General features: G+C 40.8%; 2 protein-coding genes across 15 annotated transcripts in view; one reads left to right on the top strand and one right to left on the bottom strand.

Moving 5' to 3' along the window:
- LOC121074689 (guanylate cyclase soluble subunit beta-2-like) overlaps nt 1-21,807 on the top strand; it is a 22,769-nt gene extending 962 nt beyond the window's left edge. The window contains exons 3-18 of one of the 14 annotated variants that reach the window (XR_005822489.1): nt 542-636; nt 830-990; nt 1,398-1,497; nt 2,676-2,896; nt 2,984-3,089; nt 4,744-4,847; nt 7,010-7,226; nt 11,246-11,566; nt 12,299-12,447; nt 14,657-14,803; nt 15,086-15,240; nt 16,760-16,974; nt 17,063-17,185; nt 18,471-18,600; nt 19,437-19,507; nt 20,375-20,800. Coding sequence is in view for 9 of the 14 variants with exons in the window: in XM_040567082.1 (XP_040423016.1) it covers nt 542-636; nt 830-990; nt 1,398-1,497; nt 2,676-2,896; nt 2,984-3,089; nt 4,744-4,847; nt 7,010-7,226; nt 11,246-11,566; nt 12,299-12,447; nt 14,657-14,803; nt 15,086-15,240; nt 16,760-16,974; nt 17,063-17,185; nt 18,019-18,170 (2,266 nt within the window). In the remaining 5 variants the exon portion in view is untranslated. Of the gene's footprint in view, nt 1-541; nt 637-829; nt 991-1,397; nt 1,498-2,675; nt 2,897-2,983; nt 3,090-4,743; nt 4,848-7,009; nt 7,227-11,245; nt 11,567-12,298; nt 12,448-14,656; nt 14,804-15,085; nt 15,241-16,759; nt 16,975-17,062; nt 17,186-18,018; nt 21,676-21,791 lie in introns of those variants that run through there. The other 13 variants (XR_005822488.1, XR_005822487.1, XM_040567085.1 and 10 more) reach the window with 13 other exon arrangements.
- LOC121074691 (putative coiled-coil domain-containing protein 195) lies at nt 21,776-27,952 on the bottom strand. The gene is made up of 3 exons (XM_040567091.1): nt 27,254-27,952; nt 26,087-26,348; nt 21,776-23,023 (listed from the first exon to the last, which is right to left on the bottom strand). Exons 1-3 carry the CDS (start codon nt 27,483-27,485, stop codon nt 22,891-22,893), a joined length of 627 nt encoding a protein of 208 aa, XP_040423025.1. The 5' UTR covers nt 27,486-27,952; the 3' UTR covers nt 21,776-22,890.

Here is a 27,952-nt window from a genome sequence, read left to right as displayed (position 1 = left end):
AGTCAGTTTCATTCCAGTACCTTCAGAAAAGTAGGTAAATATATGATCTTTTCCATTTCTATCATTACTTTATGAGCTTTTAGGTATTTTCCAAGACCTGAAGATACACAAATGATACTTAGATATATACATAAAATAGCCACTGAAGACAGTATAAAAATTCAGCAAGTTTTTGGTCACATCTGTGGAGACCTAAGAGCTCCACAGAGCTTGTATTGAACAACAAGCCAGGAGACCAGAAGACAAGCTACCACTATAATTGCTCTAGCACCTCCACATTATGATGCCCTAATCCTGGGAAGAATTTATCTTAATACCATAACATCAAATAGCAGAAATTTGGAAGTGGACACAATCATTCAGCCATTTTAAAGCAACGCTTTTAAACTATTACTGAAAATAGCATGTTCCAATATAATGCGTGAAGGAGTTTAAGAAGTGGGTTAATAGCAAATAGTGTTAAATGAATGCTGGTTTAGTCACCCAAACATGTCATATTTACAACACCACTGAGACAAGAACATTGTCTTTCCTGTTACAGACTCCAGGCCGGAGTTCAGGATACTTTCTTGACTTTTGAAGTTTACAAAGATGAGATCACAATGCAACTTGTTGACAAAGCCTGCAAAGTATTAGGTATGTGTCACCATACCTCAAAAATGAGCCCTCCTGATTCAACCCTGAGACTGCACCCACATTTTGGTCTCCTGTGCTCTTTGGAATTCATTCCCCACGTTGCAAATGTTCTGCATTTCCTCTTAATCTGTCTGACAGCATTGCAAGAATTTCCAAGACTTTCGTAGTCCTTAGGATACTTTTCTTTTGCCAGGTGTTCCTGCTGACATGGTTCTGAAAGAGTTTGGAGAATATTTCTTTGAATTCTGTAAACGATCAGGCTATGATCACATGCTGAGAACACTGGGTGGAAATCTATATGAGTTCATAGAGAACTTGGATGCATTACACAGCTACCTGTCCCTCTCTTACCAGGCAAGTTCAAGTAGTAATTACTGAGTGGGTGTAGGTGGACTCTGCCAGAGTTTGCAACACAAAGAAGAGCATCTCATTGGTATGAACAAGTAAGGGAGAAAGATGCTCTAACAGCCTCTCCTATGTTCTGAAACTGATTACTACAAAATGTTAGGACGATATATATTTTTTTTTTTCTGAGTAGTTCTCAACAATAGATCAGTAGATATTATTTAGTACACAGACTGTAATAAATAGGAGATGGCTCTTCAGAGTTGAGCATATTTCATTTTCTACATTTCAGCTTGTTCATATTACTGCTTATTTTGTTAAGACACATGATGCTTTTGTGCAAATGGAATTCACCATATTCCTTATCAGAGAAGGATACTGAAGGTTTTGTTTTGTTTTGCTTTGTTTTTCCTCAGGAGATGAATGCACCGTCTTTTAGAGTAGAAAAGAATGAAGATGGCTCAATGCATTTACATTACTATTCAGATAGAAGAGGTCTATACCATATTGTGCCAGGTAATCAGATAGAATACAGAGTATAGATCATCTGGTAAGCAATATAAATACAGAGTAATATATTTGCAGATATAATTTGCTCAGGTTTCAGAATCTTTTTTCAGATGAGGACTGGTCATGAAATTGAAGCCTGGTAAAGTTTAGTCATCAGACATCCAGCCTTTGTATTTCCCTGACTGCCTGATCACTCATAGCTCCCAGTGGCTTCACCAGGATTCATAATTTGCCAACCCAGCCTTAAGTGTCTGTTTGTGCTCTAGAATTTCTAGAGAATTCCTGTAGAATTCCTTTTGTGGAAGTAAAATTAAAGTCCGTGGTGTGTTTTGTTTATAGCTGTTGATTAATTCTCAATAATTCATACTCCTTAAATTATAGTGACTAGAAATTATAGTTGATTTAGGGACATACATACAGACTCCTGCAGAACATGCAATTTTGCAAAACTACTGTTCGACAATGCTCAAAACTGATCCTTATTTTAGCATTTATAGGAGTAAAGATCTTTAACTTGGGGAATCTCCGCAATTATGCAAAGGTTAAACATCTACAAGTTTGTAAGAGATGATCGTACTCATTTATTTCCTAGATGCTTCTGAATTACAAGTTTATCAAAATTTCCCCCTTTATCAAAACTCGTATTCCTATTGGAACACAGGGCTACTTGGAATTTCAGACACAGCTTTTCATGTCATTGTCCAATATTTCACCAAATAGTTAACTAGAAATGAGAAGACTGATAATACATCTTCATGAAATACTTTCTTTCAAAAGAAAATATTCTGCAGTTACTGAAATAGATTGTTACAGCAGAATCTCTTCAGACTCTGTGTGGTTTTGAGGTTAATGGGAATTTATATTATTGCTATTTATGACTATTCGGTCACCTTATTCAGATACCGTGCTGAGCTTTTTTCTAGTGAAAATAAAGCATTTGTCATTAGACAAAGTAAACAAACAAACAAAAAACAACAGTAGCTTTTGAGAATATCTTGTTATACACATATTCTTACCATGACAATGGTAGTAGGAATGAAATAGGTAACTGCAGGTCGCCTTCTTCTTCCAGACTCATTTGGAAAAGTAATTCCTGAAACAGTGAAATTCCATTGTGAGCTCTCTAAAAGGAAAATTGAAAGGTTTTGTTCTTGGTAATATTTTGGTTTTTGTTTCACCTTCAGGAATCATTGGTGCAGCAGCCCTGGATTTTTTTAACATTGAGATTTCAATGGAAATAGTCAATCAAACAGAAGAAGAAGAAAGAACTGGGAAAAAAGAGCATATTGTTTTCCTTGTCACTCAAAACCCTGTACTTCCATACGAAGAAAGAAAGAAATATTCTTCCTCACCTCCATATCTTGCTGACTCTGAAAAACAAAGTGAGACCCAACTGAATAATGAGGTATTTTAATATTCTTTATCATTATATCATTAAAATATGATTAAAATAAAACACCCTTGAAAAATCTGTTTGGGTTTATTTCAACAGGACCCTGAAAAAGCCAAGAATACAATTAGAGACAGAGGAAACTTGGTTTGTCCTGTCAAGAAAAGTCACTGGAAAACAATAAGAGGAATAATCACATTAGGAAGAGGTGAGAGATCATTCAGAGGGAGCTTGTCATCATTTATGAGTCTCTTTAATAAGAAAAACAGTAAGCTGTCTTCACCCATTCATCCATTTCAAAGTTACCATTTGTATTTCCTCTGCATCTTTTCAAAATGTTTCTGGTTACACTTCTTTCAGTTAGACTTTGGTAATCCAAAAAAAAATAAATAATAAATTGCAGATAATAAGCATGCTTAATAATGACAGATACTGAAATGGAATATGACCTGTCGCGTTTGTCTCATAAACAAGGTCTTCTTCAGCAAAGTATTTTCCAATAAAATGGCATTGTGTGGTACATCTGATACTTCCCTTTCATGTCACATTCTCTAAACTGATGAATTTAAAGAATGCTTTCTTAACTTGGTAACTGCTATTTCTTTACAATTGTAGTAAATTCTGAAAGCCAAATTACCCCTTCTACTACCCAAAAATCTACCAGTAGTAGTCTAATAATCTCTGTCTGTACCTGCTGGGAAACCAGAAAGTGTTACCAGTATTGTGGTTAGGATCTTTTGATTCCTCAAGAGGAATTATAATCCAGTTTAGTATGACACTACTGTCTAGATTCTAGGAGAGAGTGAAGAAGTGAAACTGATATCATCCACTATAATGCCAAATTTATTGCAAGAGCAGATATATTGAGAAGTTAATAGATATTCAAAATCAAATTTTAGAGTAGCACTGTTATTTAGAAAACAAACAAATGACAAACCTTTAACAATAAAGACTAGAAATTATCAAGAGCCTGACTTTGAAAGATGACAGAAGCATACTGAATTCCACTGAAGCAGTAAGAGGTCTTCAAGTTGTGTCGTAAATTCATAATCTTTGCACCAGTATCCTGAGTGACTTCAGCATGTGTTATCAAACAATTTACTGGAGTAACTGTAATAGCAACCTTCTGTTAAAAAGAGATCACTTGAAACAATCAACCAGTTGGTTATTTTGAGCTACTGGAGAATGCTTGTGTATACTATGAAGTCAAGGAATTAAGGTGCTCCAGTCAAATGAAAACTTTTGACTATTTTGCCCATTTTATTCTGAATATGCATCATAAAAACAACTGCTCGCTAGCAAGCACAACCTTCCGCGTAAATATTGTGACTGTTCTGAAAAATATTCAGGGTAAGTAAAATAAAAAAACAAACAGTAATTTGTTCTTTGTGCTGTGGACTAATGTTCTTTGTACAGGAGATTAAAATCCAGATCCTGCTGAGCTTTTTCTTCATAAGTATTCATAAGTGGCTGGCAAAGCATATTAAGTCCACTTCTGTATACACTTTTATAGGATATATTTGTGTTACATTGCTGTGACATCTGTAGATTCACAGAGCAGCAATATCTACAGTCGCTCATCTACTCCTACTGTTTCCACATAATTTCATGCATTTAGTGCTCTGTGTTTTCTATGTGGTTAAGTTTTAAATTTGGCCAACTCAGATTAGTTGCTAATCAGCTGTGTATTAAACTGCACTGCATTTAGCACAGATGTATGTATATTTCTGGATCCACACACGGTTTACTTTGTCTTAACTCATTATGATACAGATTCCTATCTTACTGAATGCTAGAAAGTAATGCTGAATGGTTTTATGAGGTGTAACCTGATTAAAAACAATACATTTATCTTGCTACAGGTAAACTCCTGAGAGGATTTGACCCTGTTTATCCCAAGAGTCTTTGGATTGACACAAAAACATTTTGCAATGGGCTTCCTTTTCATATGGTTTTTGACAAAGAGGTAGGACAACCATATAGTAAGGGCATTTAATTTGTCAAAAGCATATAGTTGTTTTCTTCTGTTGTGACTGTCCTACAGTTCATCTCTGTGTTTGCTCTTTATGCAGTGCACATTCATTTGTAGCATTTACAGAATTGCTTTTTATAGAGATAAAAGTCGCTCATAGTAACAGAATCTTGATCATTTCAAATAGGAATCTCCTTTGACTTTATTGAGATTCCCACATATGAAACAGTTGCAAATATGCTACCAAGGTATATTGCAGCAGTCTACCAAACACAGAACAGAATTTTCTGAAGTTTCTGGCATCTTTCCTGTCCTTGGATATGTGAGAGACATGACCCATCCTTTAAACTGGCTTTGTACTTACAGCTAGTCACACTTCTCCCAGTTAACAATCTATCCGAAAGCTTGTAAGGCTTTGATTGGATCTGTGGTTCTATGTGCTTTCTAAAACTCCACATTAGGAAAACCCAGAAACCTACTAAATCAAGCAGCACGCAGTCTTATCTAGTAGGAACTGAACCCAAAAATGTCTTTATTTTCCAATTCAGCTCTCCTCTCCTATACACACACATTCTCTACAGCAGTGGAATTGCGTTTCCCTTTGCAGGGACTGCTCTGTGGCTAGTTTCCAAGTAGCCTGGGTCCCCAACAAGCTACAATACCTCTTGCTCCCAATGTTGCGCAGAATATATTAGCTTAACAGAGGAGCAAAGAAAGGAGAAATTTAGAACGGGCCTGCAGAAGATACCTGAATACAGCCACTCAGAACCATGTTCTGGCATCGTGCTGATAGAGGGCATGTCACTGTCTATGTTAGCCATAGGTTAGCCTTTTAAGACAGCCAGTCAGCATAATTTGATAAAAATCCTGGTGTAGAAAAAAGGCAAGTCCTGTAGCCATTATTGGTAGCTGGGTCAGAACTTCAGTAATCCTGATGACAAGCAATGATGGCAGGGTGGGCATTTCTTTAGGAGTTAAGCTATCATATATGGTCATCAGGCTAAACGAGAATGACTGAAACCTTACATAGTAATGGTTAAAAGAAGAAATAAGAAGGTAACCATCCTTTAGAAAACTAAAAGTTGCCAAGACATTTTGTACTGCAGTTATTTTCTTTTTAGAATGCAGGACGCGTGCTGGTATCTATTTCTCTCTTGCAGCTACATACAAGGCTGAGATGTTTTATCTTCATATATGCATGTATGTTACATCATGTGTATATCTGTATATACAATACATATAAAAGTATACCTGTTTAGTTTTAAATTTAAAAAAGAAGTATTAGAGACATCTCTCTTGAACATTCCCATACAAAGCTAGACGTTCATAACAGCCATGGGAAATTAGGGCTTCCTGCAGCTGCCACGTGGCTGGAGAAGCAGGGCCAGGGAGCTGTGGGGGTTCTCTTACATCACATGCCACCACTCATCCCGATGAACTGCTACTGCTGTTAGTAGTTGGGGAAAGAAGGAAAGAAACTATAGTCTCCTCTCTCTTCTTTCTGTCCCCTAGGTAGTCCGAAGCTACAGCATAAATAATAAACTATATATATATTTTTTTGTATGATCTGACACTTGCCAAATGAGGAAGAGAGCCCCGAATCACAATACAAATTCCCCATACTTTCTGCAAAGTTACTATAACGTTGATGCTCCTTAGGGAGCAGTGAGAGGATGGAAAAGCGTGAAAGATCCTCCTAAGTCTGAAACACTTTTTTCTCCAGAACACTAGCAAGTATACTGAAAATTACTCCATGCATTATCGCCCTACAGTATATTGCCATGAAACAATGCACTTGCTTCTCCTTCCCTCAGTGGTATGCTTAAGTGTGCTGGAATCAACACGATTACATTAGGCCTACATAAATACAAGCAATAATAAGAGCAGATACCAGGGGGGAGGGGGGTCGTTTTTAACAATTGATACTGAAGAGCATTTGGATAATAACGCCTTTCTGTGGGCTGCCTTGCTATGAAGAAAACTCATTCAGAGCTTTGCAGTAATATGCTAATAAGATAGAAACTTCGCTCAGAAATAGTCTACGTAGTATAGCAAGGCTGAGTACATATACTTGTATAAACAGTGATCAGCTGTAGCTTAGCCTGAAGCCAAACAGGATATGGATTATAACCCGTTGTCCATATTTTCTTTTTAAGCTCAGAGTGAAGCAAGCTGGGGTGAGCATTCAAAAGATTGTACCTGGCCTTCAGACCATGGGCATCTGCTTGGATCAGTATTTCAGTATCGTTCACCCAGAAGTACCCTTCACCATCTCTAGCATTCAGAAATTTATCAACAGCCAATTTGTTTTCCAGACTAGGAGAGAGATGATGCCAGAGTCATGGAAACAACGGCCAATGCTAGAGCTTAGAGGTACTTCACTGTTTTCAGTAGCATAAATGTTCATATTAAATGAAGAATATTGCTGGAGTTGAACTAACGCCTTTCTATGGACTCCCAGCTTCACATATAAATAGTCTTGTTGTGCAGTGAGGAGAGGATTAGATGACTCTGTTTACAGAAATAGTACTTCAAGATGCTTGTAGACAAATTCTGCTATTACTTCACCAGAATTTGAAGGCTTTCAGCTAGAAATAATGGTAGTGTTCCCATTTGAAAGGCTTGGAAAGACTGTGTTTTGCTGCAAAACATGTATCTTTGCAGGTTTCCTGGCAACAGGGACAAGGCCAAGGTAGGATTAGATCATTTTCTGAACTACCTCTAGTCTTGGCCGTTCTCAGAATCAAAGAATTGACTCAACTCCAGCTGAGTTTGGGAGAGACCTCTGGAGATTACCCAGTCTATCCTCCTTCACAGCAGGGTCAACTAGAACAGGTTGCTCAGTACCATGTCTAGTTGGGTTTTGAATATGTTCAAGGATGAAGACCCCACAGCCTCACCCAGCAACCCATTTCAGTGTTTGACCACCCTTACAGTAAAAACAAAACAAAACAACTTTTTTCCTATGTTTAAATGAAATTTCTGCATTTCAATTAGCAGCCATTGTCTCTTGTCCTTTCATTGAATCCACTGAAAATAGTCTTTTTCACTTCCTCCCATCAGGTGTTTATGCTTATTGATAAGCTCCCCCAGAAGCTTGTCTTCTATAGGCTGAACAACCCCAGCTCTCTTAGCTTCTTTTCATGTGATAGTTGCTATAAGTCTTCCTGGGTCCTCTGTCCTTTACTACTTGAAGTAACATTTACTTTCTTCCAACCCTCGAGAATATCCCCCGGTTACCATGGCCCCTCAAACCTATCAAAAGTGGCCTCATAATGATGGTGGCTACCTCCCTCCACACCCCTGGATGCATTACATCAGGTCCCATGGACTTCAGTATGTCCAATTTTTTAAATATTTGCTAACCTACTGCACCACGGGTAAGTCCTCATTATTCCAGACTTCCCCACTGCTCTCAGAGGCATGGAATTCCTGAAGGATAATTCTTACCAACAAAGACTGAAGCAGAGAAGACACTGAGTACCTTGGACTTTTCCATGTCCATTTTCAGCAGTTCCCTTGCCCAGTTCAGCAACAGGCCCATGTTTTCTCTACTCTTCCTTTTGCTGCTGATATAGAAGCTCTTCTTTTTTCCTTGATCCTCAGCAGATTCTTGCATCCTCAGCAGATGCAACTGCAGATGTGCTTTGGCTTTTTTAACCCTCTTTTTCCCAACTTCACCTCTTGTATTGATTTTAATTTAGTCAAGAGATCATTGTTCATCCATGCAGGCCCCTGCCACATTTGCTTGACTTATATCATCTGCACATCAGGATTCACCATTCCTGAGCTTGGAGGAGGAGATCCTTAGAAATCAACAAGCTCTTCTGAACCCTTCTTCTTTCCAGGACTGTATCCCATGCAATTCTTCCAAGCAGATCCCTGAAGAGGCCAAAGTACAGTCTCATGATCTTGTTTTTTGCCTTGTTTGTTCCTCCTAGGAGCCTGCACTCCACCATGTCATGGTTACTGCAGCCAAAGCTGCCCTCAGCTTTCACATCTGTAGTTCCACCCTGTTTGTAAGTGTTGGGTCCAGCAGAGCACCTCCCCTTGTTGGTTCATCAGTCACCTGTGTCAGAAAGCTTGCTTACGTCCAGAAACCTCCTGGATTGCTTGTACCTTTTTGTGTTGTCCTTCTAGCAGTTATCAAAGTAGTTTTAAGTCCTCCATGAGGACCAGGGCCTGTGGACATGAAGCTTCTTCCACTTGTTTTAGGAAGGTCTTGCCTACTTTTTCTTCCTGAGCAGGGTGTCTGTCATCACAATATCACCCACATTGGTCTGTCGTCTAATTCTTATCTATGCACTGGCTCATCACCCAACCATAGGCAGAGCTCCATGCACTCCCCTTACTTTTTCACATGAAAGGCACCTCTCCCACCTAGCCTGCCCATCCATCCTAAAGAGTCTGTGTTCATCCTTTGCAGTTCTCCAGAACTACCTGACCAAGTCTCTGATCCCAAAGACATGGTAACCCTGTAACTGCACACAGACCTCTAGTTCCTCCCGTTTTACACGCACTTCAGAGAGACACCCAGTCATGGTGATTTCCCGTAATAGGTATGAGAGTTTCCCCCATGATGCTGCCCTAAGTATTTTTCTTTGCAGAGGTCAGAAGTAGTAATTTAAGCATTTATTCTGGGGCAACCTCAGCAGAATGGTTGTATTGTCACTCTCGGTTTTGGTTGGGATTCACAGCCAGTTTTTCTGTGAATCTCCCCAGTGCTCAACTAAGGCCTTCAGTTTCTCCGTGGACCTGTGGAAGGTGGAGGGGACACAATGCCAGCCCTCAGAGCCAGCTTCTGGTATTACTGCCACCAGGCCCAGCATGGCAATGCAGTGAGCTGTGTAAAACTAACTGTCTAGGTCTCACCTCCCTGTAGCTCTGCAAATCAGCATATCCACCTGAAATGGAATCACTTTGCATTGCTAAGAATTTTCTTTGATAAAGAAATTACTTCTTTGTACTTGGAACAACATTTTAAACCCAGCCAGCTAGCACAGGCAATACCAGTTCACAGATCTTGGATTACATGTTTGGCACATAAAGAGAATAATTAAAACACTGGGCGAGCATTCCAGCAATACACCACAAAACACAGCGCTCCTGCCAGCACACAGTTCCAGATCTGTCAGGCAAAGGGGAGGGAAGGGGCAGGGGAAGAAGGAAGTGCTTAAAGATAAATTTCTGATAAAGTTTCTACAGCTGGAGGAAAAGATGTCTTCCCTTGTGACTCCATGCATTTTGAGTCCTAAAATGTGAATACATTATTCAATTCTTAATTTATACCTCTGAGGGGAGTTATTTCGTACTGACTGGGTTTCAAATATGGATAAAAATAAATTAACTGTGCTTTGATTTTATTACTTTTTTTTTTGTAGTAGTGACATTTACAGATTGATTTGTCTTTTTTTTCCCCTCTCTTATGTTATGTAAGAGTTTACCAGTTGAAATTGTTGTAGCAACAAAGAGATTTTATTTGCTCTATTTTTATTGAGAGGAATGAGTATAGAATGATTCAGCTTCATGTAATTAACTGTAACGACACTTGCTTTAAGTATTCTATGACCTCGATTTTGCTCCTTTGTACTATATAATATGACCTAATTTTCCCTTCTCTCCTTTCACCTTTACGTGATGAGTGTCAAATCTGGTATTCCTGAGATTCAGAAAACATTAAGAATTCAGGGGGACCTTGAAAAAAGTGCTGTTAACAAAACAAGGGACTTTAGCCACAGGTAAAAATTCTACTTCATTTTATCCAGTCAGGTTTAAAATAAGCAAACACAAAACAACAACAAAAACCCAAACCTGTAACCAAATCTCAACAAAGGAAACAAAAACCAAATCCTCCTCTAAAACTCAATTCTACCTGTCAGGCATTTTTGTACCTACTTATTTATGTGAGCATAGTGACTGAAAGCTCAAGCTTCTGATAGGAAAACTGAATTGACTTTACTGGGGCCACATTTTATGCACTCTGAATTTTAACTTTAAATGTTTCACTTAATTGTTTTGAGTCTCAGTTTCCCCGTGTACAATGCTGACTCATTGGCTTCAGGAGCGATTCAAGGAGGAGAAGCAGAGAAAGGGAAAAATGTTTTGAACCCTGTGGTTCCTATCAAAGAGGAAGGACCTGAAACTTGGTTAGGTTCTGCTTAGCGGTTGTAGTGAGTGACTGCTTTCTGGGTCCTGAACTCTTTCTGTTTACCTAGTGCACCTCATCAAAAGAAACCCACCTCTAATTCCAGGAAACATTAATACCTGTAATGACCCAGACCCTACAAAAAGCCACTGTCCTTAGAAATCATCTCCTAATAATATCAGTAATACTGAACATCACATGAAAGTCCAGGTTGATGAACACTCTTACCAACACTTGTTTTAAACAGGCCAGATGATCTGGATGGAGTCCCTGCAGTGCATGCTCTATCTCTGCTCACCTTTGCTTCGCACTTTGCACGAGCTAGAGGAACGACAGATGCATATTGCAGACATTGCACCTCATGACGTGACCAGGGATTTGATTCTTCTCAATCAGCAGCGACTGGCAGAGATGGAGCTCTCTAACCAGCTGGAGAGGAAGAAGGAAGAACTGCGAATACTGTCAAAGCACCTGGAAGAAGAGAAGAAAAAGACTGAAGCTCTGCTCTATGCCATGCTCCCTCAGCACGTGGCCAACCAGCTGAAAGAAGGGAAGCGAGTTGAGGCAGGTGAATGAACAGTATTCATTCATGATGCGTGACTCATGCACCAGGCATGATGGTGATAGAGATTGGGCACTGTCACAGCCCTGTTGTCATTGTTGTGGAGTAGATTCTCTACTTAGTGAAACTCGTGGGTAGTAGATAGGAGGACCACAGCCCCTTAATCTTGATGATAACAGGGATTTGGAAGCTGTTTGCCAGAACTGTTCCCTAGGAGATTAAAGGTGTTAGCAGCTGCCCATTCAGGTGGCAGAATTTGGTGTTTCAACAGGAATCTGAGCTTTTGTTGTTGACAGGGGTATACAGGGAAATGAGAGCTCAAAAATGAAAGCAATAAAGAAATTGATGTTTACTGGAAAATTTTCCTAGTTCCTCTAGTGTATCTATAAACCCAGAGTCATCATTATTCAAATTTTTCTTAAGGATAGCAAGTGAGAACACGCTCAAATTCCCTTTAGTAAGCACACATATGAAGTTAGGGGTAAAGTGCTAAGTATGTCCTGAATGTAGGTGGACAGAAACATATTCAGATGTATGAATTGTTCGAGATGCACTATGGTTCTTATATTTGAAATATTCCTATATCCACATCTTTCATATTCAGACACATATATTACAACTGAATAGTCTTATGTCTTAAAACAATGACTAGAAAGAAGTCGTTGCAAACAAGTCTTAAACAGATGTTGTGATTGTCCAGCCATTACAAATACTTACAACTGTTTTTTCTGCTCACAGGAGAGTTCAAGGAGTGCACCATACTGTTCAGTGATGTTGTGACCTTTACCAACATTTGTGCCCAATGTGAGCCTATTCAGATAGTTCTCATGTTAAATACAATGTACCTGCAATTTGACAGACTGACCACAGTGCATGATGTGTACAAGGTATGTGTTGATTGATAAAGACTGTAGAAATAGCCTGGAAACAGGTTGTTGTGCTTGCCGATTTTTTTTTAAATGCACTTAGGTCTTCTTCAACCCAGCATGATTTTTGACAAACCATGAAATTCTGCATCATGTTTATAACGGCCCTGCAGAGAAACTAAAAAATAAAAAAATAAAAAAAAAAATAAAACACACAAAAAAATGCACAGAGGTGTGATTAAATATATTTAAAAGTTTTGAACAGGAGTATAACTTCTATCATGGGCTAAAGTCTCTTTTCGCAACACTTACACCAGAACTGCTGGTTTTGATACATCTCTTTCTTTTCTCTGTCAAATGTCCACCCAACATGACAGGATATTCCAGTTTATGGACCAATTTGAATAATATTCCTAGTCCCTTTACTCCAACCTGTTGTAAAACAGGTCAGTATATTATTGTCTTTAGTGGGAGATAACCTCACAAACAACACCCAGATAACAGCTAGGCTTTGATTTTTACTCATGGAGATCTTAGGCAATGGTGTATACCTCCTTCTGACCCCAAAGAGCATCAACTAGATCTAGACTGCAATGCCTGTATTGTCTCCAAACTGTGCTGGAAGGATCAGAGCCCTGGCAGACATATAATAGAGCATTATTAACAACTCCAGAGCTACCTAGATTTGAGCAGCCGAAGAGCTGATCCTAATTTTCTGTCTGTCCCTAGCACATTAAATATTTAGGAAGGCAGAAATAGTAAAGGGTGAAATCCAAATCTCATTCATTCCTTACTCAGGCAAGACATGCAGTTCATCCTGCAATAATTTGTACTGGGAAATCAGAAGAATTTCTGCCTTGGCAAGGAAACTGTTTTCAATAATTGAAGCAAGCAGGATATGGCCCACAGATTTTAGGATAGATTAGCATCATATTCCAAATCATACATCTTGAGTAAATTATCTGTCACTATAATAATCTCCTTTTGATGCCTGTATATAACTCCCATTAATATTGAAGGAGGTAACTAGGTACAGAGAGGGAGGACAAGATAACTATTTCAGGCATTTGAGAAAGAAATGAAATATTGAAATCAATCAAAGAAACTTGGCCCAAGTTTATAAATGTCTGAATTTATGAATAAATCTTCTTAAATTAAATCTCCTGCCACAGCCTAAAAATAATTAACGTATCTATTTGCATTAGTAGCTTTTTACAGTTATTTTTAATTTGTTAGAGAAGATTACGGGTATTACTGTGGGTCTTCAGTAGAAGATTTGTACAGGAACACATTTTTCAGGAGTAATATACTGAACTGTTTTAAGTCATTATGTTAATGAACAAGCCCAACGATGAAATTACGTTCCTGCTCTCCTATTGGTGCTCATTATTAAGAAATCCAATTAATCTAATTTAAGCTAATTTCTTACTTGCTGATGGTGAATGCAACAGTGAAGTCTCATAAGAGCAGTTTAGAAAATTTCCTGGCTGTGTAACAGTCTTTTACAATGGATTTTAAACATTTGAGAATTCTCTGTTTCCAAAGGGCCTGCTCTATTCCCAGCAAAATCTCTGGTATGGGGACATGCACTGAAGTGTTTCTCAGGCACCATAACAGGCATTTCAAGGAGACTGGGTGCATGTAGTAGGACTAACACTTCAGAATTTGTCTCACAGGCTGCAGCATCTTGTGGGAAAACATTCAATTGTAAGGAGGGATATTCACAAACTGCTTGGTTCACACTCTGCATTCTCTGACATCCTGCCATTGGAAACTGTAGGTGTCTTAATTTCATTTGAACCACTTCATAATAATCACCAGTGAATAGACTCACTTGATTTATCGTAACTTTAAAAAAAAGGAATACACCGTTAAAACCAATTGTGAATTAGAGCTAATTAACGGCATTCAGCTATCAGATAACCTCCTGGCTCAGGAGTCTGTGCTTGGGAATAGTTCCTTGCGTGTAGGCCTGCCCTGGTTAGGTGGAAGGCAAGGCAGTTTGACACTTGCACAGCATCTCTTACTCCTTAGGGTCTCTCACACTGTTATCTTAAATGGGTCAAGTAAGCAGGGACAAAACACACTGAAATTTTTAGTCTGGAGTCAAGGAATGAATCTTTGAGAAGGAAGAGGGATATGGTGCAGGTAAGGAGAGTCCCAAATAGCAAAGCAAGTTACCTGAACAAGACATGTGGTATACTCATATACTTGTCCTTCTCAATTAAAGGTGGAGACAATTGGAGATGCCTATATGGTCGTAGGTGGGGTTCCTGTGCCTGTATCCACTCACGCTGAGCGGGTTGCTAACTTTGCCTTGGGGATGGTAATAGCAGCTAAAGGAGTACAGAACCCAGTTTCTGGAAATCCAATCCAAGTAAGTTGTTAACAAAAAGATGCAAATGTGTCTGATTCTTGGGTTGGGCTTCTGGTTAAAGTATTACAGTGGGACATCAAAGAGCTTCTTTTAACTTTACTGTGACTTTGGGCAAGGCCCACACGGGCATATTTTTCACCAAGAGCCTCTCCCTGTGGATATTTGGTATTTTAATGGTGTCCGCTGTTGTGTTAAGATGAACTTTTAGGTGTCTGGAGAGCATTAAGAAAGATGCTAAATGGTAAATGACATTTTTGGGGGGTGTTTTATGTCTTTGTAAAGATTAGAGTTGGGATCCATACAGGTCCTGTCTTGGCTGGAGTTGTTGGAGAAAAGATGCCTCGTTACTGCTTATTTGGAGATACAGTGAATATAGCTTCCCGGATGGAGAGTCATGGTGTCCCAAGTAAAATTCATCTAAGCTCCAGTACCTATCAGTGAGTAGCTATGATGAAAACTTTTCCTCTTAAAAGCTGCGCTAAAAACACTGCCTTGAACAGCTGCAGCTTTCAGATGTAGATGATGCTGTCTTTTGTCACTGATTTATGCAGCTTATAAAGAAAAATCACTGCTTGCAAAGAATTTTGTTCTGATTATTTCAAGTGTCCATATATATGGAGACAGAAGTTTGAAAGTCTTGATTCTAGAGAGTAAAAAAGATGAAAAAAAGGGGTAGCTTATTTGGAAGTACCAATAATATGTCAATAATAGAAAGACAGATCATTTAATTTTATATCCTGCAAAACAAAACTTTAAAATTTCTCTTATTGAGTATAATGATTTGTGGCAAAGCAGTTTTATTTGCACCTACTAAGGATAAACTGTATAAACCACTATCCTATTCATGCAGGGAGGAATTTAGTTTCCCAAAGCTTTTGTTGGTAAAAATTGAATATAACATTTTCAATAATTTCATGTACGCATAATATGTGCATGCAAGAGATGGAAGTGAAGATAAGCTACAAAGGAGGCGTAGAAAAACTGGGAATGGTATTAGGAAAGCCAGAGCTCAACTAGCATTGAAATGAGCAAAGCAGGTTCAAAGGCAGTAAGAGGAGCTCCTGGTGCTACATTAACAGAAGAGTATAACTGAAGACGTGAACCTGCTGTGGCAGGTGATTTGGTGACAGTGCCCCAAATAAAATCTGAGTTACAATAGGCCTCTTTTGCCCAAGTCTTCACTAATGAGGTCTTTAAGGCCCCTGCACCCAGGGTCGGGGTTCAAGGAGTAGGTGAAGTACCAGTATTGGAAGAGGATCAGATCAAGAATTTTTTGAGAAGTCTCAGTCCACAGAAGTCTATGGGAGCAGATTATGATGCATCCAAGGGCAAAGAGAAAGCTGGGCGATGCATTACAGTGCTGCTGACTGTCATCTTTGAAAGGCTGTGAGGATCAACACCCTAGCAACCAAAGAAAGCCAGATATTATACCCATCTCCAAAAACAGCGAAGAGGTCACTCTGGGGAACTGTAGGTTAGACAGCCTCATGTCAGCCACAGTGCAAATCAAGTCCTCTTGGAAGACATTTTTGGTCGAAGAAGGTGATTGGGAATAGCCAGTATGGATTTACTGAGGGTAAATCACACTTGACAGACCTGATTGCCTTCTCTCATTGAATGATGAGACATAGTTCTATCTAACTGATATTGGCTGCCTCAGTTCTTAATTTCTATCTACTGGTCAGAAAGAACCTTCCACCATCCCGAAGTATTTGTCTATGTGATCCACTAATTTTTGTAAGGCTGTATGTATAAAGCTATAAAAGCAAATTAGGCTTGAATAAACAGTTGGAACAAATTATCTCCATAGTTCATGGTCAATATCATGTTTTTTTCATTTTTTTCCCCAAACGGTTGTGATTTGATTGCTTAAATTATAATAGCTCTTCTGAAACATCAGTGCCATTTTTTGCTAGTCCTGAATTTTCATGTGTCATTTTGCTTCTGATATTTTAGATGCCTAAAATACAAGAATTTTGAGATGACTGAAAGAGGAGAAATAGAAGTGAAAGGCAAAGGGAAAATGCACACATATTTCCTTGTTAGAAATAAAGCTGCAACTGAGAATGAAATTATGGGGAGGCCAGTAAAAGACTTAGATTCTGGCCATGCATCCGTTCAGTCCTTTCAAGAAGGCAGGACTGAAACAACACCAAGTTCTCATCAGACAGGTAGAGTCAACTTGATGTATCTCTCTCTCCTTAAAGAAACAGATGTTAATACAACTCACTTAAATATCCCTTTCTGTTCATTTTTCAGTTAATCAGACTCAGCAAGAGAAGGACCAGACCACAGCCATTGCAATGAAGTATATTGACGGTCCCACAGATGCACAAAACAGTCTCAAAAGAAGAAATCAAGCAAAAAATGCAGATTTAACAGGTAGCTATTTAGTTACAATTTAGAAAAGGCAACAGAATTAGAGAGTAACTGAGGCTTAATCTTGCAGCTTCATCATATGGTTCTTCTGAATAATAATGGTTTTATTCAAGCCAGAAATTCATGGCAGTAGAATCATAGAATGGCTCAGGTTGGAAGGGACCTTAAAGATCATCCAACTCCAACCCCCAGTATATCCATGTTGGTTAAACTAACCATTCTGCACATAACTTAGGGCCAAACAAATTCACCTTCAGAACAAACGGAGGTGTTACTCGTGCACTAGGGAGAAAGAAGCTGACATAGCTGTCAGACTTCAGTGTCTTTGATAATGCAAACAGAACTGATAACTGTTAGAAAACTTTTCACATGGGCAGACCCAACTGTTCATATATGCATCTTTTCCTAGAAAAGCTGCCTTTTTTTTATGAAGTTATAGGGAAGCCCTTATCAATTCAAGCCCAAGAGAGGGAGAGACCTCACTAGCTACGCAGCTTATCAATTCTCAAGCCAGTCTCCTGCAGGGTTTAGAACGATTTATTGCCGTGCCCATGTTCTACAATCAAAGCTCATTCTCGTCTGAAGTAGCTGATACTGAGAAAGAGATGATGGATTTAATGCCATAACAGGCCAATCTAAAGCAGCAAGTCTTGTAGTTCTATTTGCATCATTTGCGGATTTTGTACAGACTAAAAATGTTGTCACTGATTACTGGAAAATATTTTACTCCCCTCCCACCTGCTTAGAGATGGTAGTTAATCTAATATGTGATGTGCAGACAAACAGAAACCTCTGTGGTCATTAAAATCTCACACTGAAGGAGTGTTTCTTTACAGGCAAAACTTATGATTCAAAAAGCTATGGGAGTCTCCATGGCAACCAGCATTCAGATGATGCTCCTTGTCATCCAAACAGGGAAAGAGCCAAACCAGCTACCGAAGAGCCACAGATTAGAAATGTTCGCTCCAATTTTTGCAATCTACTCTAAGTTTCTTACTTTATACATGAAACAGAGCATTTTTCTTATGATTTACTGCATTTTCCTGTTGTGGGACTGATTTTGTATATCAAGTACCACATGATTTTGTTTAAAAAAAAAAGGATTTCATCACAGTTGTCAACAAAAAAGAATGAAGGATATATATTTTTTTAATCAATCTACACATGCCATATAATATTCTCAGTGGAGAATGAAACCACCACAAGAAACTTTGAAGATGTATTTTTCAGCTTCTGCTGTGTCTTTGAGTATCCCTATGTAAAAAACACTGTTTGGTATCTCATGCAGCAATCGAGAAAGAGGTGACTCATACAACTAGAAATATTCCTACTCAAGTGAGCACTTGCAAAAAAAGCAACATTCCCTGAAGTGACCATCTGTCTAGACTTCAGCACAACCAATATCTTCCCTGTGTAAGGTCAGCAGAATTTGATCTACTATGACGACAATTTAATCTCTTAACAGGTCTTTTGTTGGGTTGAGGCATTGTGCAGTAAAAGTGCAGAATAGATTTCTGTCATCTAATACAACCTGTATTTTTCCACCCTGAAGAGACAATATTGTCTACTTTATAGCACATAACAGTAAAAAAAAGCACAAAATAATCTGCACTCTTTAAACCAGCTGTCCACGCTGTACTTAGAAGATCTGAGAAGGAAATGCACGTAGTGGAATTACATAGCATCAAATTCATCACAATGCTGAAGGCCTTTTCAAGGCCCGTGAACTATCTGAGCCCTTCAGATGAGTTTCAAGTTTATTTCAAATGGTCTCACTCCAGATAAACAAAAATAAGGTTTGAGAACTACAGAGGGAGCATGTCAATGCTGAAATTAATGCTGCTAACATCACTGAAAATAACTGTTAAAGATCAACATCATTTACCTGGTGTCAGAGGCTCCCTCGCTGAATCACTTCCATGCTGATATATTCTTAGAGCGCACCTAATCAGAACCGGTAGAGAAAAACTGAAGTTCAGCTGTCAAGGATGTAACATGCAGGAGCAAAAACACAGTAGAGAAGAAGATTGTGGAAATCCGGCACATCATAAATTGTCCTCTCCTTCCTTTAAGTGGAACATGGAGTAGATGAATGTGCTGAGTTTTGGGTGACTTTGATACGCAATGCACCCTGCACACTGATTTATTATCTTTGGGTGTGGATTCATTGTCTTAAGTACGCAAACATGAGACCCATATGAACTTTGAGCAAGAACTCACTGGAGAAGATGATAACATTACTCCTCTGTTACAGTCTGGAGCATCACATTTCACCCCCGCATCAGTGGCAAGAGTGAAGAAGCCCTTTAAACACCAGACGGAGAGGTAAGACTGATGAAAGGAATTGCCTCCTCTCTACAGTATTAACAAGATGAAATTTCACCTAGCTAGATTTTCTTTTTAAACCCATGAGACAGGAGCTGTTTTGGCTGGGTGCTCTGTGGTTCTGTCTATGCTAGCAAGTAATGCAGACCAATTGAGGTGGATGTGTAGAGTGAAGCTGTCAGTGCTGACATCCACACATCAGGTATTTCAGAGGGCTTGCTCATGTGGTCCCACACACTGAATACCTTTCAGCTTTTGGAGCACCTTATAAGTGCATCTTCTGGCTTCGTGTCATGCAGAAGGGATCTGTTCATGCACTTTGAGACCACTCTACAATTTGAAACAAAGTACAGTTAAGTATGACTAGGGATGTCTCCTGACACTGACTGAAATGTAAATACAGATGCACCCTTTAACATTAGCACTTTCAACAACAAAACAGGACAGCATCAGTCTGGAAGAGGGCAATTTTATGACTGGCAGGATTTATTTATTTATTTATTTAGAAGGATTTTGCTATCTAGACATTGCTCATTATTTTGGGGAGGGTTATATCAGCTGTAGGGTGAAGATGCGTCTGAGCATTATTATTGTTAAATTGGTTTTACCAATGGTGTGCTTGTGTGCTACCCTCAGACACACATCTAAATTTCACCTTAGTAACTCCCCCTGATATGGAGCACCTTCCAGTGCTCACAGTTTTGCACTTCTGTGTTGTGACCATAATTTTAAAGTCTTTTCTAAAGAAAGGTAATACCCAACTTCTCTCTCACTCACGGTGAATCTGCCATAACAGTTAAATTGGTGCTGTCCCACTGATTTAACTTGAGAATTTACTCTGACAAGATTTTTTTGCCTCCAACCTAGAGATGCGTTTTACTACTCTTGACTAGTCATGCTGATGAAATGGAGAACATGTCATTTAACAAATGGCAGTGGTGGACTTGGTGTTTATCTGGACTTGCTATGGATATATAAAGCCACTTAGCCCCAAGCACAAGTGTTACACAGGAGGGAACATCTCTTAGAGGCCGGTGCTAATGCAGGAGGGAACCTCTTGCAAGAAGGCCAGGGCCCTTCTGAACTTTAATGAATTCTTTATGGGAGGAAGAAAGAAAAGGACCATGGCTTAATTGCTGCCTGCATCTAGCTGCCCAAATCTAGCTTGGCTTATACCTGCCCTTTTCGCACTGACCAATCTATGAATACTTAATATTGGAATGTGTTAATTGCCAGTAAGTGTGCCATGGTAAGATACTTTATGCTGTACTTCAATAAAATTGCTGTGCTCAGTGATTTCTCTGTGGCCTCTGCTACATCTGGTCTTCTGCTGCTCTGCTGGAGATGTGGAGCTGGGTCAAATCTGAACACCTGCTTTTAAAAATTAATGTGCCTGTACATCATCCTGTGTTTCTAGATCTGTAGGTACTGCTAAAGACTGAAATAATGCAAAAATACCATTCAAAAATATTTTTTTCCATTAATATACTGACTGCCATTTTTCAATGACTACTTTGATTCATTTCCCTCTTTTTCCTTCCACCTTTTTTTGTTCTTTTTTTTTTACAAATATACAAAAAATTAAGATCATTACACCTCTAATAAATGTAAAGTGAGTTTAATTTCTTGACCATGCACAGTTATGCATTTTTGTGGCATCAGAATCAGCACACTACAGTTAACATTGTCATAAGCTAGAACGTGTTAATACAGTTTTCATTGCAGTGACTTACCTACATTGAATTGACACAAAAAAGGTGAGAGAACAGAATTTCCCACTGCCACTTCATGGATGCTAAGGCTTAGAGAATTTAAAAGCTGAGATTTTTGAAAGCTGTCTAGAATATATGGATTGCCAAATCCCATTAAATCTGGTTTTAAAGCATGAAGTTTCAAAAGCACTTGGGTGCCTTAAAAGTTTAGGGGCCAGATTTTCAAAGATACTTGTTGTTACTTTGGTAAGTGAAATCAACTGGATTTAGGTACTTAATACGTGTCTGGTTTCTGACAATAAAGCTTTAATTAAAACATTTAAAAAGCATTTCCCTGTCAGTGCTTTCAGAAATCAGCAAACTTTCCAAACTGTACCCTCATTTGCTGGGCATCGTTGATTAAACACATCAAAAGGCAACTCTGTATGGATCCATGGTGGAAATAAAATTCACAAAGAAAATAGCAGTGAAACTGAAATGATTATTTCATTGGTGAGAATATATTAAAAATGTACTTCAGTATACAAAACATCATGAATTTCAAAATAAAAAAGGAGCTTATGTTTTTACAGAAGTATACATCACTGAAAGTCAAGATGGAATTTTTCTCTACCAGCTCACTGCTTTCACTTTTGAAGGCTCAAGAATTTAAGAGTAGACCATGAGATGACAATGTTCCTAAATGTTACCAATATCTACTGTTCATGCATTCTCTGTGCAACATTCACTCATCCATGCTGCCTGTACGTAAAGAAATAAATAGCAAGGTATGTATAGCGGTTTTGATCCATAAATACCTGTAGTCAAATTAAACCTGGGACATTATCTTTAATCATATGAAACCTAAGTTAGCAAGCACTCCTCATTTTTTACAAGCTGTCCATAGTCTTTTCTTACATCTGTTTTGCACCAGTTCGATGAATGTCTGCTACTGATTCTTGATCTGAGATGTGTTCAGAAGCCAATCCTGAAAAATTCTGATATTCAGAATCCTTCCTACTTTGGCTTGGTATGTGGCCATCTCTGACTGGATGGACACACCAGGTCAGAAACAGATTTGCAGTTATATTTTCATATTGATTAGTATGTATGCTCCTCTGCCCTCCCCTAGAGGTGAACCTGCAGTGGGCATTAGCAGTCATTGTCCATCTTTGCAGAAATTCAGAGTAATGTTAACTGATTCCGTAACATCCCCTTAACTTTGCTATATTGGTGTTGTGAAGCTTTAAAGTTCTGAGTGCAGAAGAGTCCTCCCAGGTTCTTAGCAGCTCTTATTTTGTCATTTGCAACAAAGACCTTTCTGGAAAGAGGATCGGTGAACACAAGAGGTGACTTGGTTTCCGTTTTTGTGACAAACACAGCAAAAACAGCTTTAACATCCTGTTTAAAGCAGTCCTGAGGTGAGAGAGCCTTGAGAGATGTTGAGCAGAAGCTGCTTTGTGGAGGATCCTTTGCTATCATGTGGCTTCATTGCAGTGTACAGGCTTTCAGCTGATTTTGTCATGGCCTCCATTTCCTTGCTAAACAACAGGCCAGTGACCCGAAACACAATCTAGGTGATTCTCTGAAGGCAACCTGCCAAAGCGTTTTGCAAAAAAGGAACCTGACACATAGCTATCGTTTAAGGCCAATTTATCTCAAGAATCAATGGGCCTTTAAAAATTCACCAGCTCACATATCCTTTTCAGTGATGGTAGTTAACTCTTTTGTGTCCTGATTTTGTGGGCTTTTCAGAGAACCTTGATTTTCAGCACATGATGACACATCCATTGGTAAAAGGAAACTAACGGCCTTTACTTTACCCCTGGAGAAAAATGAGAGAGGATTATGAGGATTAGAAATATATAAAACAAACAACAACAACAAACAGCTAACGAAAAAAACACCAGCAAGCAGAAGGTAAATGCTGTCAGCACTTGCATGATGCGTGGAGGCAGAATTTCCTGTCCTGCTCAGACAGCTCACATAGGCTTCCCAGGGGGCCAGGCACAGTGCTGTCTGTCTGTCTGTCTGCTGGAAGCATCTGCCTTTTTCCATTGAGCCCAAGGGCTGTCTGTCAGCACTTGGCTCCCATGTACAAAGCCCAGTGCGTGCAGATCCCCCAGGTGCCCTTGCGTCTGTTGGGTGTGCGTTGTCCAGGGGCCCTGCCACTGTTTTTTTACATGCACAGGTAGCCAGCTCCTGAAAGTGTGTGTGAGAATGGGTGTTTTGAAGTGGTGACTGTGTGCATGCGTGTGTGTGTGGTAAATTACACGGATGGTGAAAGCTGAGGTAGAAACATGCTCCTTTGTGTGTGCCGAAACTGGCTGTTTGGCAGGTAAACAGACTGGGTTTTGCAGAGATTCTGTTTGTTTGGTTTTTTTGCTCAGTCTCCTCTGCAATCACTGGCAACTCCTTCTGCCCCTCAAGGAACACGTGAAAGGAAAACATGAAACTGTGAAAGTACTCTGTGATAGTTACCGGGGGTGTCCCTGGCCTCAGCAATTTCCTCAGCCCTTCGCACCTGCCAATTAGACCTGGAAAGTGAAACCAACAAGCAAAGGCAGTCCTACCCAGCTCATCGTAATGAGGTGCAAGTCATGCACAAGCAGTGTGTTAGTTTGCCAGAAGCTTTACCTCTGGTCGAGCCAGGGATCTGCACTGTGGCATTGCTGAAAAACATTGTCCTCTCCTCTGCTCTGGATCATACACATAACTCCATCAGGCTACGTACAAAACCATTTCCTTGTACGCGAGCTTGATCTTCCAGCCTGCACATCAGCCATTCCCTGTTTGTCATCACCAAACAAAATACCCACACTGTGGTCTAGACAAATGCCAGCAGCGCAGGTGTGCCAGCCAAACGTGCCAGCAAAGCCAGCAGTGTGCCGCTGGTGCCCTCTGCAGAGGCTCCCTTGAGGCCAGAGCTCCTCAGGGACTTGGGACGCAGCTTGGTGAGGTCTGTACCAAGGCTTTGTGCATTTTGCGATTTTTACTAAGATAGCCCTGAAAGCAATTTCAGCATCTCTTATCCAGCCTGGTGTATTAAAAGATTCAGTCTTTTTTCATTTTCAACAAATTGTGGGAATCATGGTATAAACAATGCATGTATGAATGAAAATGTAAACCCACAAATTAGTGGTGATTTGGTGGCAGTGCTGGTATTTTATTCCTGGGCTGCAGCTGCACTCTAGATAAATATAAGGTTATAATCCTGAATAGTCACTTTTAAAGGTAACAATATTCAGCATCTCATATACAATTATAGTTTTAGAGCAAAATGCAAGTACAATAAACAAAGAATAAAACACCTGTCACAGAACAGCATGCAGGCAAGCAAAAATGCCATCACTGTAAAAAAATATGCTTAATTAGCTTGCTGAACTCATTGCTACAAATTAACCTGCTAGTTAAAGGCTTACTAGGATTTCTGCCTGTGTTAGCCATTTCTATGTAAATGGCAACAACCACTATTATGGGCAGAAAATATATTAAACTTTTTCTTCATATGAAAATCACCGAGCTTCGAGCTTCAGCATATCAGCCATTTTTTTTAATAGGGTTAGGTAAAAAGCTCTGTCCATAATTATTTCTTCTGTTAAAGCAGCCAACAGCGGGTGGACACGAGCCCCTGTGCCAGACTCACTGCTGGCAAGGCAGCTGTAATGAGAATGATAAAACAATCTGCAACACTCCCCTGCCCATTAGGTAGGCAGTGCTTTTCATCTACGGGCCCCAAATCATCAGTTAGAAGATGCCTACGCTGCTAGCTCAGAAACAAAAACTCTCTTTCCCTTAGGAGATAGCAGTGGCATTTGCCTGTGCCGGTCATTCCCCTGCACGCTGACCGCATGTTTCCCAACACAAATGCCTTCCAAGTGAGGTGCCTTCAGGGCACAACTCTGAAGCGTTTAGTTCAGGGCACAACTCTGAAGTGCTTTGGGAGCCTGCAGTTTGGCAGAACTCAGTGAAGTGTATGCTGAAACCCAGAGCTACAGGGTCAGGGCGCTTTGGAAAATGATACGAGTTCCCTGCCAGGGCTTAAATTTAGGTGTTTAAATGCTGTAAAGCATATGACCCTCAAATGTCCTTACAAGAAAACATAGGTGTAGGTGGGCAAACCAATGGATTTCTGCTGTTTAAATGCACGCTCTGAGGCCATTTGGACTCTTTCTGTTATGAGCACAGCATGATCAACACTAAAAGGAGCTATCTGAAGGGATTCATACTGTGTGCAACAGCACCGGGAGGGCGCAGGTGCTGTCACGTATCACAATCGCATCATTAGCGCTTTTACCTTTGATTGTTGCCGTGCATCGGAGAGCTTTTCATCAGCGAGCAGGGATGCTCAGGACTTGTCCGGGAGCCATTTCACTTAATTTAGAGCCCTGAGAATATTCTTCTCAAGGCTGAAAGCATTAATTTGTAATACTTCAGTTACAGGGGCAAGATGATACAGTAAATCCACATTCACGAATCTCATTAATCACACTTTCAGAAGCATAGCTCAGAGTGCCTCAGTATCTTCATGCTTTTTGTTCAAAGTTTAAAAATCCCTTTGAAGCGTTGCTTGCCAGAACTACGCATCAATCTGCAAAACTGCCTGGCTGCCATGGGGAGATCTCAACCCCTTTCACTCTCCCCTCATCTGCTCCTTTTTTTTAAAAAAATAAATAGAAAATTTAAACCGCTACCACCGACAATTCCACAGATACTGCAGGGAGGAGCGGGATGTCCCACTCTAAACAGACCTCCCATCAGCTCAGTGCCCAGAGACATTTGAGCAATCAAAGATGTTGCTGCTGATGAACTGAATCCCAAAGCAACAACCGTGTGTATTACTAGGTAGAACCAGCCAGCCCAGGCAGCTGTGAAGGCACCCCCCTACCTGCACCTGCGGACGTGCTCCTGGAACAGTTTCATTTTGCTGGAACTGCTGCTGGAGAAGCAGTTAGCTGGGGTCTTCCCAAGCCCTTTTCCCTCGTCGCCGGCGCGCTGTGCTGCTGAGGGACAGGCGGGCAGCTGAGCCCTGCCCCGCACCTCGGGGAGCCCGCTGCTCAGCGGCCTTTTGCCGGCCCCGTGAGGCCTCGTGCCAGGAGGAGCGGGCGCAGATGCAGCGGTGGAGTAGCGCCGCACGGTCATGGTGGTGTCTGAGGAGCAGAGAGAAGAGCGGAGCCGGGAGCAAATACAGCCAGCCGCCAGGAGAGCCCGGCCTCGAGGACATCGCTGGCCAGCACGCAGGCTGCAAGGGCAGCTGCAGCTCGTACCGCACGCTGCAGGAACGCCAGCATGCTGCGCTAGGGAACTTTGCAGCTTGCCGGCGAACTGGACTTGACAGACACAAGGGGAGGGGGTGGCCACTGGCCTCCAGCACATACACCTTCCAGCCTGACCCTGCTAATAACTGTATCCAATTCTGGACAGGTAGTTTTCCCCAAACAACATTTTTGATCTTCCTGCTTCATTAAATCCTTCAGGAGTGCCAACTAAACTACAAATGAGGAAATATTCCATTTTTTCCCCCAAATTGGGAAGAGACAGCATTCCTATTTACTGCCCCCTCTCCCCCTCAGCCAAAATTAACCACAAAAAGAAACGGCACCTCTGGCGTGACGTATGCAACCCACCAGTACTTGTTACTATTTGAAGACTTTTCTCAGCCTTTTCTAAGGCAAGATTACCACATAATGACAGCTGTTGGTCCTTTATGTCTGAAGAGACAGGGGACCCAAACCCACATCAAGGTAGTCTGTGCCCACAAACGCTCATGGCAGTAAGTCAAATTCTGCTTCAGCAAAGACAAACTGAGCTCCCTGAGGTGAATACCTTGCTTGGGGAGTCGCCAAGCACTGCACTAAGCCCAGTGCAGGCACCCCATAAGATCACGGAGTTAGAAAACTGGCTAAGGGGGCTTCGGGTGTGGGCACTGAAGGAGGCCAGAGCATGTTGTGAAGTCAGCTAGCCATACAATGGCTGGCTCACCCCCCTCTCCCACAGATCAGTAACAACCAGACCAGAGGCCCCGCTCGGGTGGCACACACCGGTGTCACGGTACCTGCCTGCTCTGACGGTGCAGCTGCAGGGCCGGCCGCTGGGCCTGGGCATGGGGCCGCGGGTGAGGGGTCCGGCTGTGCCATGGGGCCGGTGAGGCTCCCACCTCTCGCTGCCGTGGCGCTCAGCCCGCAGGCCCGCAGCTCTCCCCTCAGGGCCCAGTTCTCCCGCTCCAGCTTGTCGATTTGGGAGCGCATCTCGCGGATGACCTGGAGGAGGTGCACGTTGCCCTCCATGGTCCCGCTTGCAGCAGCCAGCCTCCTGGCCCCCTCATCAGTGGCTCCTCAGCCAGCAGCAAGCTCGCCCTGCTCTTAAAGCAGAGACCGGGCCCTCTTTCACCACCACCAGAGCATGTGGAAGTCGTCAGGTTGCTAAGAGAGGGCCCATGATTTATTCATTCCCTGTGTCATTTTTCAGAGCGGCTCACACAAATCTCTGACAGCGCTGCTGAATTATCAGAAAACCCTTCCCTGTCCCTTCCCTCACCGCGGGGCTCGGGTTTTCTCCAGAAGGACCAAGACAGAAGGGTCCGCCTGGAGCCCACATCCCTTGGTTGATCCGTTCAGCCCACCCCGTGTCTCAGCAGCACTGAGGGAGGGGTCGGCATTTCCTGCACCACCAGATGAATTGTTTATTTCTGTTCTTTGCATCTGGAAAAGAATTAGCAGTTTCTCAAAGGAAAATCAGATTTCCAAATGCGCTA

The sequence above is a fragment of the Cygnus olor genome, chromosome 9, assembly GCF_009769625.2.
Source record: "Cygnus olor isolate bCygOlo1 chromosome 9, bCygOlo1.pri.v2, whole genome shotgun sequence".
Taxonomy (NCBI): Eukaryota; Metazoa; Chordata; class Aves; order Anseriformes; family Anatidae; genus Cygnus; species Cygnus olor.
This window is presented reverse-complemented; position numbering and strand designations above follow the sequence as displayed.